We start from the raw sequence: 20028 nt of genomic DNA, 5'->3' as shown, positions 1-20028 counted from the left end.
TTATTACATAGTGAAGCCTGATTAAAAGATTCCCCGGTATGTCCACATTTCTGATGGGATAGCACAGGGATGGGATTAGATGGATGGGATCGATTTACTATAGAAAATTCTTTCCTGGGTATCTGGCTGGTGAATCTTGCCCATGTGCTCAGGGTTTGGCTGATTGCCATGTTTGGGGTCGGGAGGGAGTTTTCCTCCAGGGCAGATTGGAGAGGCCCTGGAGGTTTTTTTGCCTTCCTCTGTAGCATGGGGCATGGTTGACTGGAGGGAGGCTTCTCTGCTCCTTGAAGTTTTGAACCATGATTTGAGGACTTCAATAGCTCAGACATGGGTGAGGTTTTTCATAGGAGTGGTGGGTGACATTCTGTGGCCTGCGCTGTGCAGGAGGTCGGACTAGATGATCAGAGCGGTCCCTTCTGACCTTAGTATCTATGAATCTAAGAAATGCGGTCTCACTGGGGACAAATACAACTGAAAGCACAAGTATTTTTCTGTTCTCTCATGCCAAGTTCTCTAGGGCAATGGCTGGCAGGTACCTAGGGAGCAGTAAGAAGCAGCCTTTGAATCAGGTTTCTTGCTCAGTGCTAAGTATCTCAGATGGATGGAAAGAGGCGGGTGGTGGGGGTATAGGGAGTTCTTGGGAGATCAGAGACTACAGCTGTGTGTTCTGTCTGTAACACAGGTTCAGAAACTTTGGGGCTGGAACCAGAGGAAACTGAACAGTTTGTTCCTCCCTGTTAATTCTGTTTAGGATGAGAATGGCTGGCCATGCTTTCTGTAGAATAGCACTTGGAGGGTGCGGTGGGAGGTTGTACACTGAACATGCTGGGGCATGGTATTTCCCACCCTGCAATGTAAGACTTGTGGTGTCCTGATCTGAGGGATTCTGCATTAAATGCCAGTGTCCCATGAGGCAGTTGTGGTTTGTTTTAGAAATTGCAGTGCCCTTTCCTAATTGAGTCTCTGTCTCCCACTCTGCAGGCCTATCTGAGCAATGGCATTTCAGTGAGGATGTGCTCAGAGATTCTGGGCATCTGGATTTTCTCTCCTAGGGAGAACAGTTACCAACTTGAATGTGGGTTTTTCACAGAGGTGAAGCACAAACAGTTCTGACAAGAGGGGAAGCATTTGAAAGGGATCTTAACCTCTTCAAGCGTCCCTCAGGGAAACCCATCTTACCATCAAAGTGAGACATGTGCCACAGGCGTTTCTTTATCAAATTATCTGACCTGACATTAAAAATAAGCCCTTCCCCTGTCTTCAAAGTAAGATGTCAAAGAGCCATCAAGGCAACATCAGAGATGGAGGCGTTGGGCTGGACAGCTGTTCCCTGTCACCTGTGTTTCTTGCAAACCAGTTGATCTTTTAAATCTTCTGAAGCTTGTAGCAGCTAGATTCCTCTTTTCTGTGTGATATTTGCAATGTCTGTCGCATAAAGATCTCTAGGCACTTAACTCTGAAGTCCTATCAAGATGGTAGAATGTTCATAGTCTGTACTTGGGGTTTACTCTTCTCTCCACTGACTGCTGAATCAAACCCCAGTTTTGAAAAGAGATTTTGTAATAGGAATGAGTATTGTTTAGGGAATTGCAACTCTCCTCACCAGAGCACCTCAGGTATGGGGAAGAAAACAGGTGTCTTAAAAGATCCACCCTTCAGAGCCCACTCAGCTCTGCCAGTGTTTCTTCATTAACATTGCACAAAGCCTAAAGTCTTTCTCTGCTTAGCATATATGGAACTAGATTTTCCACTTCCTACGTTTATGAATGGGCATGGGAATTGTTACTGAAATGGTAAGAACTTTGGCAGGAGATGCATTGTGCCTGCTGCTGTACGCATGGTGGCATGCTGGAAAACATTACCCTAGATGGCTGTATGTCAAGAATGGCAGCTGTCTGCACTGTCTGTATCTTTCTGCGTTGGGCTAATGTTGTATGTAACCAACTGTGCTAGCTCAGAACCATGCCCTGTTGGTAGCCTGGAACAGAGGAGGCTCACTGGGATTTTGGTTAGCTCCTGGGGTGCATCTGCCCATTTACTGTGGCCAGCGGTGATCCCAGGAACAAGGCTGTCCTGTAAAACATCTGGCTTCCTGCACAAGCCAGATTGTGATCTCAGTGTACTCACCTCACCTGCCTTCTGTGGCCACTGTTAATATCGAAACTGAATTTAATTAAACTGCATCAGAGTTGTCTGTGTGAGAAGTATGCCTCTCCCTGGGAACTTCTAGATCATTGTGTGCAGCAGAATGGGCCGATCCATTTTCAGTGAAAGCTTCTTTGTCTGGACTTGTTAGAGAGACTCCACTGTCCTGCTCAGCTTTGGTGGATGTGTCCGGTGTTGCAGACCACCTGGCTGTTGGTCTGTGCTATGTCTAGAACTAACACAAGGCTAGTGAGGTGTAGAACCCAGTGTCAGTAGTGGGCTGAGCCCCAGTTGTAAACGCATAAACTGATGGGCAGCTCCAAAGGAGAGTTTCATTGTCCACAAGCAATACACAGACTTAAGGGCTTTTACACAGGGGCCAAGGGCCGAATTTTCACAGGTGTTTAGGCACCTAAAGAAGCAAATAAATGCCTATTGGGATTGACAAAGTGTCTAAGCACTTTTTTCAATGGGAGTCGGGCACCTAACCTACTTAGGGATTTTGTAAATCCCACTAGTTACCTGTCTGCATCTTTAGGCACATAAGTACCTTTGTAAATGTGGCCCTAAGTTTCTAGCATCTTATAGGCCAGCTGTCGTTCTGAATAAGGGATTTCCTCTTTTATGCCAAGCTCTGGAAGAACTTGAACTATTGCTTCTGTTAGATGTACAGCAAGGGAGAAAGTTTCTGAAGCACATAGCTGCTCCCCATCTCTGACACTTAAGCAGCAATACCTGTAGAAAGATGGTGGGAATATTACCAACTCATCCAGTGAGTTTCTGGAAATAGAGCAAGTACCCTGCTCTTTGATGAAGGAACATTAGAATGCTCTAAAGAGAAGCTCTGTGCTGTTTCTTCGTGGGCCCCCCTTTGTGCTTAGTTATTGGGCTTGCATGGCTTGATTCACAAATGAACAGTTGATTCTTCCACATGTCTGAGATGAATCGGACCCTCTGAGTGGATAAGGCTGACAGGTGGTTAATTGTCACATGGAGGTGGCAAGTAAGGAAAGTTTTTAACCATATCTTTGTTAAAAGGCTGATGTTTCTTTTATAACTCTCTCTCTTGTCATGTGCTGAGTGGGGGCGGGTAGAGACGGGGGGGAGGGGTGCTTGAAAGCCTTTATCTTCATTTCTGCCATCACCTAGTGTTTATTACCCAGTGATAGACAGACGCAGGAAAGCTGCCAATCAAACCCACGTTCACTGCATTTCAATTGCCCTTCATTTCAGATTTCAGTATTGTGAAATCTACATCTTTGTAGAAAAAGGTCGTTTTGCTCATGGTGATGACAAGCCCAAGACTCTTGGGTACCTGCTCCAGTCACTTGTGATTCCACCAAACAAAGGAAGCTCCAGAAATCAGAACAATCAGTCAAGTGACTGGTGAGAACTGTTTCCTGGAAGAATTGGTCTGCTACTATCCAGACTTAAGACTTTTAAACAGGGAATTGTCATCAAGTAGTTGTGTTTCTTGTGGGGTCCCCTAGGGATCAGTTCTTGGGCCTATGCTATTTAACAGTTTTATCAGTGACCTAGAAGAAGACATAAAATCATCACTGATAGTTTTCAGATAACACAGAAATTGGGGAAGGACAAGTCACTGTTACAGAGCGATCTGGATTGCTTGGTAAGCTGGGCACAAGCAAACTGTGTTTTTAAAACAACTAAATGGAAATATATACATCTAGGAACAAAGGCCATGCTTACAGGATGCAGAACTCTGTCCTGGGATGCAGTGACTCTGAAAAAGGTTTTTGGGCTTATGGTGGATAATCAGCTAAACATGAGCTCCCAGTGAGATGCTGTAGTTGGAAGGACTAATGTAATCCTTGACTGCATAAATGGGAGTTATGAGTAGGAGTTCACCTTGAATGATCCCTTGAAATATCTGTTAACAACTTATGCTAAACAGTTCAATCTTGTATTTAGCAGTGACACTGAGTTAGTTTCCTGGACCCGAAGAAGAGCTCAGTGTAAGATCAATAGCTTTTCTCTCTTACCAACAGAAGTTGGTCCAATAAAAGATATTGCCTCGCCCACCTTGTCTCTCTGAGAGAAGAAAGGTTATTGTACCTCGGCATTTGGCACTGGTGTGATTACTGCTGGAATGCTGTGTCCAGTTCTGGTGTCCACAGTTCAAAAAAGATGTTGATTAATTTGAGAAGGTTCATAGAAGAGCCATGAGAATGATTTAAAGGATTAGAAAACCTGCCTTATAGGATAGACTCCAGGAGCTCAATCTATTTATCTTAACAAAGAGGAGGATAAGGTGACTTAATTACTATATAAGTACCTACATGGGGAACAAATATTTGAACATGAGTTCTTTAATCTAGCAGAGAAAGTTATAACATGATCCGATGGCTGGACATTGAAGCTAGACAAATTCAGGTATAAAATAAGAAATAAGATGTAACTTTTTAACAGTGAGGGTAATTAACCACTGAAACAACTTACCCAGGATTGTGGTGGATTCTCCATCACTGGCAATTTTTAAATCAAGACTGGCTGTTTTCTTAAAGCTATGATTTTGGAATTATTTTAGGTAAATTCTCTGGCCTGTGTTATGTGGGATCTTAAACTAGATGTTCACAATAGCCCCTTCTGGCCTTGGAATCTATGAAAGAAGCTGAAATGTTCTTAGGGTATGTCTACACAGGGAAAAAAGACTTGCATCATGGCCGCAGCTGGCTCAGGTTAGCTGACTTGGGCTGTGGGGCTAAAAATTACTGTGCAGATGGCAGGGTCCCAGAACTTGGGCTCCAGACTGAGCCCAAGCCCAGACATTTACATGGCAGTTTTTTCAGCTTGGAGCCCACGCTCTGCAAGCCTGAGTTAGCTGACCTTTCCAGCCCCAGATTTTTTTTATCCCTGTATGAATGTACCTTCAGTGTTTCCAGGCTTCACCAGGGCTTAAGAGACAGCAGCACCTTCCTGGGTTAGTACCTGGTTTGGCAAAGCCAGCAGTGAGAGCAAGTCCCAGATTCTTTTAATTGTGCAGAAATTGCTGAGTAATGGGAGAGGGAATATTAGCTTTCTTCCTAAATTGTTCACCTTTCTGACTCCTCATCCCTTGGAGAGACCAACTGAAAGAGTTGGGGCAGTGCTGTGTGGGCCCTGGGTAATGAGGGTCACACATGAAAGTATATTCTCCCCCATCCCCTTCTCCCTTTTTATTGAGAGTCCAAGATTTGCTTTCTCTTAATTGTCTTTATTGTAGAATGGTGCATGTAAGTGTGAAATTTCTGGCTGGATTTAAGAGACAAAACTGAATGACATTGATTACATGTAACTAGATGTAATTTAATAATTATACTTCTCAATTACATAATTACTGTAAATGCAGGTAATTGCTTAATGAAAGCATGCAAATTGCAGAATAGACATTATGTGGGTTGAACCGCTCTGGATCTGAAGTGGCCAGAACCCTTTTGCCCATGGACATCCATATACAGCAGACCCTTTCTAGGTTTGGTGCCTTTGCCCACTCCTCTCTACTATGGATGAGATTTTCTAGTTTAGGCTATCTATGGCGGTAACACTCATCTATTGTGTTAGCTTCTGCCAGACTCTGTGTGTGTGTTTGTGTAGAGGGCTGCCGTGTGGGTGAAGGGGCAGAGGGCTGCTTTTACCCTTTTTTGGAACAACAGAGGAGGATCTGCTTTTTACCCCTTGAGAGAGGGTCTGGCACCCCAGGACAAAAAGAGCAAAGGGGTAATGGACACCATTATCCTTTTGGAAAGTGCCCTGGGCAGAACCAGAAGGTCTCGAGGAAAATTTCAGGAAACATATCACTCCAGTGTTTGTAGCAATGGATACAACTGTGTCATAAAGCCAACAAACAGATATGTTGCCATTTTTACTGAGGGGGAAATAGCGTCTGTACAGTATGCCAGGCCTAGCAAAGCATACAAGATTAAGAACACTGGAAAGGTTTGTTATCCCAGGGGTTGAGAGTGCAGCTGATAGCCAGGGCTTTGTGGACAGAAGTGCGCTCCCACTTTCATACACTCACTCACTCACAGGGGCACACTCATCAGTGTTCATGTCATGCTCCCCATCGCTGTCCAGGCCAGTGAAGCTAGTAATCAAACAAGTGAACTGATTTCGGTGGTGAATCCTGGTCATCTCAAGGCATGTTGCAAGAAGACTTACTCATACAAAGTGGTGCATGAATTTGGGAAGGGAGACTGCTGTTCGTGGCATTACTGGGAGGCTTGTTAGGTTTCTCTTTGGGAGCCAAAGGGCATGTAAAGATTCTCCTCACAAGCCAGGAAAGGCTTGTGTCTTACTGCAGCTAGGCTGATACAGGAGTAGGTGTCCTGCGTGGTATGTCTGCTTCCTTTACTATCTGCAGTATCTCTGAAGAAGAGAAACCCTTTTATGACCGAGTCTTGTATGGCAATTACTGTAACCTAATCATGATAGTTTCTGTTACTTCTCTCACCGTGCTGGTTCCATCACTGTGCCTTTTGTACAGAGACTTCAGTTTCCTTTTCTTCTCTCCTTGCACAGGGGCCGCACCAGAGGAATCTGCAGTTACATGCTCAAGGCAGGCTTGAAAGCAGCAGACCTAGGAGTATGGAGTTTAAACTTGCCGATCTGTCTCCCTTTCCCTTCCCCAGATATGGACTTGCTGATGGGTATTAACTCTCGGGTGCAGGATAGTTTTTATTAGCATACTGAATGTCATTTACCATCAGCGTTCTCAGAGAAGCCCTGTGCATTTGGGAGGGATATAGAGGGAAAGCACTAGGCATTTATACAGTGATAGAAAAGGTTCTCAATTCTGCTTTCCAAATAGTGCTTTCTGTATAAAGGGGACCAGCAGCCGCTTCCTCTTTGTTCGTCAGGATTGTTCTTGAGTTTGCTCTTCGCCCTTGTTCTTACCTCTCTCTTATTTGTAGACAGAGCATAAGCATTGCTCAGTGTGTTTTCAGACCATCTTTATTTTGCTGCCCTGAGCTTTCTGCTAGGATTTGATAAGGAAGGAGCAAAGGGAGAATGAAAGAATCTAGGAAGCTTGGCCTGATCACCTTGCATGCCATTGTGCCAACTGGTGCCTAGCAGACTCCTAGCCATCTGCCAGGGCAGTTGGTCTGTCTGGCACAAATCAAATTCTGAATTGTCCAAGAAATTCCATCTCGTCTAATATGGCTGCTGCAGCATCCTGTGCAGACTTTCTGGGAGAACTTGACTACTAACAGTCTGTTTTCACCATTAGTGCCAAGAATGCTCCAGCTAAACAAATTCCCTTAAAGTCTGGGGTCTGCACTCTCCCTCATTCGTATTTGTCTTGTCTTCCTTTCCATGACCAAATTCTTTTACCTTGGGCTTTTGTCTGTGTGTGCGCCTGTGTCTCCACAGCACTAGGCCTGCTTGCATTTGAAGGTAGTAGCATTGTATATGCAGGAATATGAAATATCTGATTATTCCCAACCCTTCAGATATATTGTTGCTGTGTGGGTACTGACTCTCTTCTCCTCCACCTCCCCAGAAGTTGAGTGCAATCCCACTGAGCTACTCCATTTTGATGGGCCAGGGTGATTCCTTTGTTTCAAACCAGGATGCTTAGAACTTTATTTTCTGGCCACATCTCTTCTAGATACGAGTTTCCAGGGCATTCTCTTAACCGAATGCTCTGGGTCATTGTCTGAGCTTTCTGATAGGGCTTGCTGGAGTTGGGAATGGTACCTAGCTCCAGCAAGGGGGAATATGAGTTTCTGGCTGCCTCTGTGGCAGTAGGTATGACCAGCCAGAACAGAACTACAGAGAGAAGAGAACTATGCTGACAGCTATGTTGAGCCTCCTTCCCCCGTGCCAGCCAGAGATCAGAGTGAATTAAGAAATAGGAGGTAGTTTTCTAAGTTTCTCTTAGTGCTGAGGCTGTTACATATCCAATAAAACGTGACTTTACCAAAGAACCACCTCTGTGAGGCTACAACACTGTATACACGGGTGTCATTTTAAAGGGTGAGGAGGGACACACATGTGACTCAACAGCATGTCAGTCCGTAATAGACGTGGCAGGATTACATTTTTGTTGGTAAATGTCGATGAACGTCCATGTCACCATATACACACACAATGAAAAAATATTTCCATTGTTGATGATCTAAGTTTACAGATAGACAAAGTAAGAAAAATGCTGCTTGAGAACTTATTAGTTTGATTTAAGGATATGTACTCTGTATATTTAGACGTGATGTTAATCCCCCCTTCTCCCAATTTCACTCAACTGTGAACATTTAAACAAATAAAAATCTAAAGAAAACCCCTTATGAATAAACATTGATATCCTGCATGAAAATTATATTAAAAAATTGAATTCTGCCCAGTCTAATCATCAAGTTCACCTGCATTTTAGCATAATGAGCACTGTTATTTATATATCACCATAACTTTTATATTGGGCTTGAGAGAGAGATTCTCTGCCCAGAAAAGCTTACACCTACCTGAGACAAACATGGCACATAAAATTAATAGGAAAGGCAAAGGGAAGACAAGCTCATGAATTAATACAAAGGGATCATATGTGTTTGCCATTCTGTGACTGCTTGGAACATACCATCTTTCTGTCCTGTCCTCTCTGATCTTTCCTTTGCGGGAGTAACGCCCGCCCCACCCCCCGGATCAGCTCAAATATTGGCTCCTTGATTTCTCATAAATATATGTCCTGTTAATAGGGGTAGATATTACAGTCAAACAGTCCCTCCAGGGATGGGAGGTAAGAGTGGGAATAGGGAATACAAAGGTGGATATTCACATAGGACAAATTAATTCTGATGAGAGCTATTTTAAAGGCCATAGTTTTTTGTTTCTTAGCATACATTTGCCTGCTTTCCAAATTGCATAGAAATTTGGGAGTTAATGACATGCACCTTGTGATGGTGTCAATAAATTAAGATAAGTCTGAAATGAATAGATGAGAGTAGGTAAGAAGAAATGAATAGATGAGAGTAGGTAAGAATAAATGAAACCTTCTTTGTGTTCAGGTAAATATTTGGTGGTAACTATCTTCCTTCCCCAGAATGTGATGCAAGGATGGTTGTGGCTTTTTCCCCATTTCCTCTGCTCAGAGGTTTGTGAGCTGTTGCCATTTCTGTACATGTTGCTTCGTTATTTTTGTTTAGGAAACCAGAAGCCTTTGTGCATTGGGCACTGAAAATGTTTGTTGATTCATCTCCTATATTGTGATTTTTCAAATAATCTGTTAGGGAAAGCAAAGATGTCCAGTTGCTAATTGTTTTCTCCTTCCCTCCAGGGGCTGTGATTGGAGATGGACAGTCAGCTGTGGCCAGCAACATTGCCAATACCACCTACCGGCTCCAGTGGTGGGACTTCACCAAGTTTGACCTGCCTGAAATCAGCAATGGTAAGCTGGGAAGGGAACTAATGCCTCCTTGCAGGTCCCCCCCATCCACCGAGCCCCATTAGCACCAGAATTTCTAGGAATTCCCAAAGGTCCAGTCCAAGCACACTGGATTTCCTGATGTGATTGTCACTTCAACTGGAGCCTTTAAATAATTAGCAGGTTTGTTGGAATCATGTAGGGTGCTCTTACCACTCTGTTTTGCCCACATACACCTTGTTGACTGCATCAAGGGTTCTTTGTGTGGATCAGTTTCGGTGGGTATCTCCTCAAATCAGTGAACATTCTCATAAGTGAACATACCATACTAACACGTGGTTGGAATTGTAACTATAGCTTCCAATGACCTTTGGGATTCATGGTGTTTGCGATCTCAAAGGGAGCCACATCCAGCTGTCTGGCTGGAGGTGGAGAATGAAAACATTATCACTGGACTTCTCTCTCTCTCTTCCCCCCCCCCCCCACTTACCCATGAAACAACTGAGTTGTAGATCAGTGTTTCTCAACCTTTTTAATACCAGGGACCAGTTGCTGCCTTCCTAAACTGTGTCAGGGAGATCTTAGGAGCTGGCACCAGTCCATGGACTTGTCATTGAGAAACACTGTTGTAGTGTATTTTTGTGCTGCAGAGTGCAGCCTTCAGTGACTTGATGGTACTTGGGAGGGGCATGGATTCTGTTTTAAGGAGCCTTCTTCTTTCACAGATAAGTATGTGGAGCCTATCCCAGGAATAAAGGCAGCTACTGTATATGTGTGTGTGTGTGTGTGTGTGTGTGTATCTGTATATATGTGTATCAGTATCGGGGTGTGTGTGTGTGTGTATGTGTCTGTGTATATGTGTGCGTGTGTGTGTGTATGTGTGTGTGTATATGTGTGTGCACGTGTGTGTGTATATAGATTCATAGATACTAAGGTCAGAAGGGACCATTCTGATCATCTAGTCTGACCTCCTGCACAGCGCAGGCCACAGAATCTCACCCACCCACTCCTATGAAAAACCTCACCCATGTCTGAGCTATTGAAGTCCTTAAATCATGGTTCAAAGACTTCAAGGAGCAGAGAAGCCTCCCTCAAGTCAACCATGCCCCATGCTACAGAGGAAGGCGAAAAACCTCCAGGGCCTCTCCAATCTGCCCTGGAGGAAAATTCTTTCCCGACCCCAAATATGGCAATCAGCTAAACCCTGAGCATATGGGCAAGATTCACCAGCCAGATACCCAGGAAAGAATTTTCTATAGTAACTCAGATCCCATCCATCTAATATCCCATCTCAGGGGATTTGGCCTATTTACCCTGAATATTTAAAGATCAATTACTTACCAAAATCCCATTATCCTATCATACCATCTCCTCCATAAACTTATCGAGTAGAATCTTAAAGCCAGATAGATCTTTTGCCCCCACTGCTTCCCTTGGAAGGCTATTCCAAAACTTCACTCCTCTGATGGTTTAAAAACCTTCGTCTGATTTCAAGTCTAAACTTCCTGGTGGCCAGTTTATACCCATTTGTTCTTGTGTCCACATTGGTGCTAAGCTGAAATAATTCCTCTCCCTCTCCTGTATTTATCCCTCTGATATATTTATAGAGAGCAATCATATCTTCCCTCAACCTTCTTTTAGTTAGGCTAAACAAGCCAAGCTCCTTAAGTCTCCTTTCATAAGACAAGTTTTCCATTCCTCGGATGCATTTGGTGGAAAAAACAGAGGAGAGATCTGTTTTTTCCACCAAATGCATCCGATGAAGTGAGCTGTAGCTCACGAAAGCTTATGCTCTAATAAATTTGTTAGTCTCTAAGGTGCCACAAGTACTCCTTTTCTTTTTGCGAATACAGACTAACACGGCTGCTACTCTGAAACCATTCCTCGGATCATCCTAGTAGCCCTTCTCTGTACCTGCTCCAGTTTGAATTCATCCTTTTTAAACATGGGAGACCAGAACTGCACACAATATTCTAGGTGAGGTCTCACCAGTGCCTTGTATAACGGTACTAAAACCTCCTTATCCCTACTGGAAATGCCTCTCCTGATGCATCCCAAAACCGCATTAGCTTTTTTCACAGCCATATCACATTGGCAGCTCATAGTCATCCTATGATCAACCAATACTCCAAGGTCCTTCTCCTCTTCCGTTACTTCTAATTCTTCTAATTCTTCTTCTACTTCTAATTGATGCGTCCCCAACTTATAGCTAAAATTCTTGTTATTAATCCCTAAATGCATAACCTTACACTTCTCACTATTAAATTTCATCCTATTACTATTACTCCAGTTTACAAGGTAATCCAGATCCTCCTGTATAATATCCCGATCCTTCTCCGAATTGGCAATACCTCCCAGCTTTGTATCATCTGCAAACTTTATTAGCACACTCCCACTTTTTGTGCCAAGGTCAGTAATAAAAAGATTAAATAAGATTGGTCCCAAAACCGATCCCTGAGGAACTCCACTGGTAACCTCCCTCCAACCTGACAGTTCGCCTTTCAGTAGGACCCGTTACAGTCTCCCCTTTAACCAATTCCTTATCCACCCTTTGATGTTCATATTGATCCCCATCTTCTCCAATTTAACTAATAATTCCCCATGTGGCACGGTATCAAATGCCTTACTGAAATCTAGGTAAATTAGATCCACTGCATTTCCTTTATCTAAAAAAATCTGTTACTTTTTCAAAAAAGGAGATTAGGTTGGTTTGGCACGATCTACCTTTTGTAAAACCATGTTGTATTTTGTCCCATTTACCATTGACTTCAGTGTCCTTAACTAATTTCTCCTTCAAAATTTTTTCCAGGACCTTGCATACTACAGATGTCAAACTAACTGGCCTGTAGTTACCCGGATCACTTTTTTCTCCTTTCTTAAAAATAGGAACTATATTAGCAATTCTCCAATCATTCGGTACTATTCCTGAGTTTACAGATTGATTAAAAATTCTTGCTAATGGGCTTGCAATTTCAGGTGCCAATTCCTTTAATATTCTTGGATGAAGATTATCTGGGCCCCCCGATTTAGTCCCATTAAGCTGTTTCAGTTTCGCTTCTACCTCTGATATGGTAATATCTACCTCTATATCCTCCTTCCCATTTGTCATGCTACCATTATCCCCAAGATCCTCTTTAGCCTTATTAATGTGTATATATGTGTGTGTGTGTGTGTGTGTGTGTGTGTGTGTGTGTGTGTGTGTGTGTGTGTGTGTCTGTGTGTCTGTATGTGTATATGTACGTGTGTATGTATGTGGGTATATGTGTGTGCGTGTGTATATGTGTGTGCGTGTGCGTGTGTATATGTGCGCACGCGTGTGTATATGTGCGCACGCGTGTGTATATGTGCGCACGCGTGTGTATATGTGCGCACGCGTGTGTATATGTGCGCACGCGTGCGTATATGTGCGCACGCGTGTGTGTGCGTGTGTATATGTATGCGTGTGTGTGTGTGTATATATGTGCGCGTGCGTGCGTGTGCGTGCGTGTGTATATATGCGTGTGTATGTATGCGCATGTGTGTATATGTGTGTGTGGGGGGGGGGAGATATATATGTTTGTATAAATATGTGTATATATGAGTGTGTGTGTGTGTGTGTGTGTGTGTGTATATATGTATATGCATAAGAGTGCTGGTGGTCCCATGCTTAGAGGGAGAGTTGCCCTGCTTCCTTTTCTCTGTCTCTGTTGCCCCTCCCCTGGAAGTCCATAGGATGGTGTTTCAAGGGTTACGCCCTTGCTGGAAATGAGAGGCTCATTTCTAAAAGTTGCTTCTTAATGTTGCATGGAAAAAGGTAATTAAATGCAATCTTGTTTAAGGGGCATTGTATCTCTTGGAGAGTAGCAAGTAGCATCTTCTCAGGCGTTGTGAGCACAGTATCAGATGTCAGTGATTGGATTAATTTGTAGTACTAATCAGGTTTTTTAACCTGAGGAGGAGACTTGTGCCGAAGGGCAGGTCTCTGCCATGTTGACCACAAGAAGTATTCCCTCCCTAGTCAGAGACCCTGGCACAAGGATAAAGCTGCGATCAGAGAGGAGGAAACGTTGCTGCTGGTTTAAAATCCTCTGGGCTTCTCCACATGCTTTAATGCATTTGAAAAGTGTTTCAGCTGCTAATAACTCTTCTAGGCTCATCCGGTTGCCCTGGAGCAGGCTGCTGTTAAATTTTTGTGCAGGGTGTTTGTTTATAATTTATGGAGTCCCATAGAAAGGCAGAACCATTTGCTTCTCAAGGTATCAATATTTCAAACTCCTCCCTCTCCCCTGCTAGGATACTTCCATTCAGAGATCATTTATAACTAGCAGACTATTGGACTCAAATATTTCTGTCTTCTGTTGCCATCATGCCCATCCTCTGTCTATCTGCAGCCTCGGTCCCTGCTGCAAGCCTGTGCTGTGCCCATCTGGCTCCCCACTCTGGCTAGCCAGAACCTGGCTCCAGGCCTGCTTACCTTCATTTATTTGAATTTTAAAATGTTTAGGTATTAAGTTCTCCCTTTCCTTCCCACTCAGTCGCTGCACGCATCTCTGGCACTTTGTACATCTTACAACAATGGTTTTCAACCTGTGGTTCGTGGACCCCTGTTCTTGTTGGTTCATTGGCCAGAATTACTCCAGAGCTGCACTTGAAACCTGAGACCTTATACTGGGGCACAGAGGAAAGAGAACAGCACTGGGAGCCAGTAACTCCTAAGTTATGATTGTCTGTTACTGAACCCTGATGTGTAAGGCCTACCAAATTCACAGTCCATTTTAGTCAATTTAACGGTCCTAAAATTTCATAAATTTCATGACTTTAGCTATTTAAATCTGAAATTTCACAGTGTTGTAATTGTAAGGATCCTGACCCAAAAAGGAGTTGCAGAGGGCGGGGGTCACAAGGTTATTGTAGGGCGTGGGAGGTTGTGGTACTGCTACCCTTACTTCTGTGCTGCTGCTGGCGGCAGCACTGCCTTCACAGCTGGGCAGCTGGAGAGCGGCAGCTGCTAGCCTGGAGCCCAGCTCTGAAGGCAGAGCCGCTGCCAGAACAGCACAGAAGTACAGGGGGCATGGTATGGTATTGCCACTTCTACTTCTGTGCTGCTGCCTGCAGAGCTGAACCCTCAGTCAGCAGCCACCACTTTCTGGCCATCTAGCTCTGAAAGCAGCAGCACAGAAGTAAGGGTGGCATGGTATGGTGTTGTGACTCTTACTTCTGGGCTGCTGCTGGCATGGCGCTACCTTCAGAGCTGGGTGCCTGGCCAACAGTCGCCACTCTCCAGCCGCCCGCTCTGAAAGCAGTGCAAAAGGGTGGCAATACCATGACCCTCGCCCCTAAAATAACCTTGTGACCTCACTGCAACTCCCTGTTGGGTCAGGATCCCCAATTTGAGAAACGCTGGTCTCCCCTGTGCAAAAAAATGTAAAGTCATGTTAATGGGGACTACAGGGACAGAAATCAAAATGGAAGAAGAGAAACTGCAAAAGGTGGACTATTTTACATATCTGGAAGCACCATCAGCCAAGATGGTACTAGTTCCGAGGAAATAAGAATCTGGAAGGCAAACGCTGCATTTTGAAGACTCAAAAACATCTTCCTCAAGACAAAACTGAATGTGTACAAAGCAAATGTTATCGCCATCACAACATATAGCACTGAGACATGGCAACTTACCAAGAAAGATGTGCAAAAGCTGGATGCATTTCGTTAGAAATATCTGAGAAGAATATTGGGAATAACATATGGAGATAGGAAGATGAATGAAGAAATCAGAAAAATTACTGGAAAAGGCACCCTCACAAATAACTGACCAAATACCGCCCGTGAATGGAAGCCAGGAAACGCAAGAAGAGGAAGACTGCGAATAACATGGAAACGAACAGTTCTGAACGACATCAAGCACCTCAGCATGAAATGGGAAGATTTGGAGAAAAGGGCACTTGACAGGCAAGGATGGCAAACATGAGTAGGCTAATGTGCAGCAAAGTGTGGGATAGTCTAAGGTCTCCCCTGTGAAATCTTTATAGTACAGGGTAAAAGCACACAAAAGACCAGATTTCATGGCCCATGATGCTTTTTTCATGGCCTTGAATTTGGTAGGGCCCTACTGATGTGACCTTGAACATCCTTTCCCCTCCCTTTCACTTCTTTGCCAAGGTGTTGATTAATCACACAAGTTGTATCAATTTATCCAAAATTAACTTGCAAACCGTATCTGTGTGGGACATACTTTTTATATCTCTTGAAGCCCACTATATTGGGTTAGCTTGTACCTATAAATTTCCTGACAGACTCTAAAGCAATATGAGGAGCGATTAAATAGAAGTAAGCAGGGTTTTGGTCTTTTTATCTTTGCCTTTGTCTATATGCAAGCCTCCACCATATTCATTAGAGATGTGTTTTTCAATTGGTTTTAGTGAAACTAATCAAAGTTTGTGTGAAAATGCTTGTATTTCGGTTTGAGTTGCTTGGTTAAGTTTGTTAATTTTTTGGGGTTTTTTGCAGGATTAAGCTAAACAAAAAAGACAATTTTAAACTCATAGAAGAGCGTCTACATACAGACTTACACTGGTTTCCCTAAGACTATGTCTACACTAGAGAGCTGACAGCAGCACAGCTGTACTGATGAAACTGTGCTGCTGTAAGAGCTCCTTTGTAGCCGCTCTATGCCAACAGGAGAGAGCTCTCCCATCGACATAATTAAACCATCCCCAGTGAGCAGTGGTAGCTACATCAGTGGGAGAAGCTCTTCCCCTCTGACATAGGTCTCTCCGCACGGGTGCTTATGTTGGTGTAACTTACGTCGCTCAAGGGTTTGTTTTTATACCCAAGTGACATGAGTTTTGCTGACGGAAGTAGTAATGTAGACATCACCTAAATCAGTTTAGTTGAACTGGTGCACCTTGATGTAGACAGGCCTACTTTCTCTTCTGCTATGTTTCTGTATTTCTAGTGCATCCATCATCATAAACTCTAGGCATTAAGTGCAAAAATAAGAATGGCACCACACCTTGTTTCAGCTGCTGTTGTATTAGAAGTATTGGTGAGAAACCCCTCCAGGCTGTTTTCCCCTTACTAATGGTGTCAGAAGACTTGGCCTCTTTTCCCCTTTCTGTATCAGAAGGAGAGTAAGGAAGATCAGACCTGCCTGTCATGGAATGGCTGTAGCCTAATTACATTGAACTGTGATCTTGTTAGTACTTGAATGGGACACCTTCAAGGAATATCCAGATGGTGCAGAGGTAGTGATAAGGCATTCTGTAGGAGTGTTCTTTCCTTTGTGTCAGTACTGAACCCAGTACCCTGTCATGGTGCTGGGGGTATTGTGCTATTGGAGATGACATCTTTCACATGAGAGATGACTCTGGAAGGGGACGTCATTAACAAAATGAGGTTAGATAAAACGTTCTTCATTCAACCCGTTTCCCAATGCATAGGCAGCTATCCTAACACTTAAGGCATGGAATTCATGGGACGATGCCATGAATCAAGCCAGGCTTCAGAATTCATCTCAACAGCAGGTCTTACTAAAAGCTGAGGGTGGGTGTGGGAGTTAATGTGAGAGAGAGACGCGCACGCGTGCACACACGTTCTTTCGAGAAGCCTCGGACAGTACAGAGATGGGCACCATATAGACAGCTAGAGTAAAGACTGTAAAATCCCATCTTGTTCCCTACTGATTTGTCTTTTTTCCATTTTGCTAATAAGCTTTTATTGCTTCTCTCCCTCTCCCCCACCTTTGTTTTTAATGACTCCAAAATGAACACTATTCTTTGTTTTCCTTGTGGCAGAGCCATGATTGTTAAGGTTAAGATTTAGTCACAGTTATTTTTAGCAAAAGTCAGACAGGTCATGGGCAATAAACAAAAATTCATGGAAGCCCGCAATTTGTCCATGACTTGCTATAAATAACCAGGGGGAAGAGGGGCTGACTGCTTGGGGGAACTGACAGCCCAAGCCCCAGTTGCAGCCTCTGGGGTAGGGAAGGACAGCTTCAGCCGTTTCTGCTGGGGGGAGGGTAGTGGGATGACTGCTCTGGTCGCTGGGGGCAGGGGGGCCAGCTCCAGCAGTGATGGTGGGGACAGCTCTGGCCCCAGCTGTGCCCACGGGGTGGGTGGGGAGTGTGAATAGCTCTGGCCATGAACAGCTCTGGCCGTGGCGGGGGGGAGGGAGACAGCCCTGGCAGCTGTAGGGGGAGACCACTCTAGCCTCTGCTTCTGGCAGCTCCAGCTGCAGCTGCTGTGGTGGGGGCTGAAGCTGAAGAAGTCACGGAGGTCCATTAATGTCACACAATCTGTGACCTCCATGACTAAAGCATATCCTTAATGATAGTCACCATGTCAGCAGTGGACTAGGAAGTTGGTTTGGTGGCAGAAGCAGAGCCAACACTGCCCATTTATTGCATTTTCTTCTAGTGAGTGTTCTTATTTTTTCTCAGCAACAAAGTAGTGATGTACAGTAAATTGATTAGAAAATTTTGAATACTCCTCTCCAGATTACATATATTAAAGTAGGTGAAACTTTGAGCATAAGTCTGTTGCCCATCACCCTTTTAAATATAGTCTTTCTTCTTATGCTGCTGAGTGCTACCTTGGGCAAACTGGTCTTGTTCACCTCACATAGTCACAAGCCAGAAATCCATTCTCCTATGTAACATTGGCCGTGTCTCAAGATGAGAGACAATCAGTACCCACAGAATTGTAAGCCCTCTCCCACCCCACACCAGTGTGTGGCATAAGAAATTGTAATAAATAAAGTCGATGAGAAACAATATACAGCCCATGAGGAAGATGAACACAGGGCGGCTGGAATGAGCAGAGTATTCTGGCTACTGCTATTTCCTGAGATACTCAGAGCAAACAGAACACTTCTTTTGCTGGCATTCCAAGCTTTCCTTGGTTCTGAGCATAATTGTGCTGTAGGTGTAATGCACTCCAAGTTGGCACAACAGCTTAATTTGTTGTCTGATGTCTCTTTTGATGTGTTCTGTCAACACAGTCACTTCATTAACAATGTGAAAGAAAACAGGAGATGAAAGGGCAGCCTTGTCACGATGATTTTTACTGAAATAGCAAACTTTTCTCTCAAATCATCTGTACTGTCTGTTCCTAAAGAGCAGGTCCCAAAGAGTAACTACCTAAAATCTTGTAAGAGCTCCACCCACAGTGACTTGGAAAGTCCTGAAATCCCTGTTCTTTGAGAGTAACTACTTATACCAAAAACCTGCTGATGGTTGCTGAGATCCCCACTTCTTGAGTTAAGACTTTTTCCCTCCTGTGAACCTGGCATCTCTCAACCCTGAATGGGAGTGCTACATCTCCTCTGACCATATGTAAACTGGGCAAAAGAAGCTCCTTCACAAAGTCAGTGTGAAAAAGAGCTGAAAGGACTGAAATGCAGGATGCTCTCCCTGTACAGTGCAGCTGTGATGTTCTCATATTCCAGGCTCACATCAAGTTGGGTAGATGGCTCACTTCTGGCAGGGAAGCTAACAATCTGTCTCCCTAAGAGGGCTTCACTATATGCAGCAAATTTAAAAAGGAACAGTGCTCTGCAGATGTCTCTTCAGATACTCCATGTAACGTGTGCTGCTGCTTTGTATCTACTCTCTTGCCCTGCTCTCCTCTTATGGACTGATACAGCTACTAGGTTCACACTTTACTTTCTGATATCACCTCAAATTGGCACTGTCTCAGGCTAGTTTGTAAATTGCCATTTATTTTCCTCCTGCAAACTTATGAATTATGCAAAGCATTCCAGATGGAATGCTCTCTCACCTTTCTGTTCTGTACTGTATCCACTCATGCATCTTTAGGCGGTAAGCTCCCTGAAATTGGTGTTTTGTCCTCTTTTGGGCAACTGTATATATTTTGTAGTGTATATTTATGGAGCTTTTTTACAGACGCAGACCTCTATAGTTAGTTACGGTTGTTTACCAGTTTCTATTGGAACCCCTTTTTTTCAGTACCATCATATTCTGACACTTTCACTTTTATGGGCTGAAACTCATAGATTCCAAGGGCAAAAGTGACTGTTGTGATCATCTATTCTAGGCTGACCTCCTTTATTGCACAGGCCATAGAACTTTCCCAAAATAATTCCTAGAGCGGAGCTTTTTTAAAAAAACAAAAAATCCAATCTTGATTTTAAAATTTAAAATGTCAGTGTTGGAGAATCCACCATCCCCTTGGTAAACTATTCCAATGGTTAATTACTCTCGTAAAAAAATTGACACCATATTTCCAATCTGAATTTGTCTAGCTTCAGCTTCCAGCCATTGGATCGTGTTCTACCTTCCTCTGCTAGACTTAAGAGCAAAATATTTGTTGCTAGGTTTATACTTATAGACTGTGATTGTCACCCCTTAACCTTCTCTTTTGTTAAGCTAAACTCACCATACTTGGTGTCATCCAAGGTTGAGCAAAATGGTTCAGCCATTTTAAGTAGAAGAAGAGTATTTTTTGTGTGGAGTGGAATTAATTTGTCTATTATTAATGCTTGTAACTATTTTTGATCAGTTTTTTAGATGAAATGGCAGGAGTTGAAAT

At 43.6% G+C, this 20028-nt stretch overlaps 1 protein-coding gene across 4 annotated transcripts in view; it reads left to right on the top strand.

Moving 5' to 3' along the window:
- AMBRA1 (autophagy and beclin 1 regulator 1) overlaps positions 1-20028 on the top strand; it is a 204693-nt gene that overhangs the window by 119824 nt on the left and 64841 nt on the right. For all 4 annotated transcript variants that reach the window (XM_038405851.2, XM_038405850.2, XM_043515739.1 and 1 more), the window contains one exon: positions 9413-9523. In XM_038405851.2, coding sequence (XP_038261779.1) covers positions 9413-9523 — 111 coding nt within the window. The remainder of the gene's footprint in view (positions 1-9412; positions 9524-20028) is intronic.

The sequence above is a fragment of the Dermochelys coriacea genome, chromosome 6 (genome assembly GCF_009764565.3).
Source record: "Dermochelys coriacea isolate rDerCor1 chromosome 6, rDerCor1.pri.v4, whole genome shotgun sequence".
Taxonomy (NCBI): Eukaryota; Metazoa; Chordata; order Testudines; family Dermochelyidae; genus Dermochelys; species Dermochelys coriacea.
The sequence above is the reverse complement of the archived record's forward strand: the minus strand, read 5'-3'. Positions and strand labels throughout refer to the sequence as shown.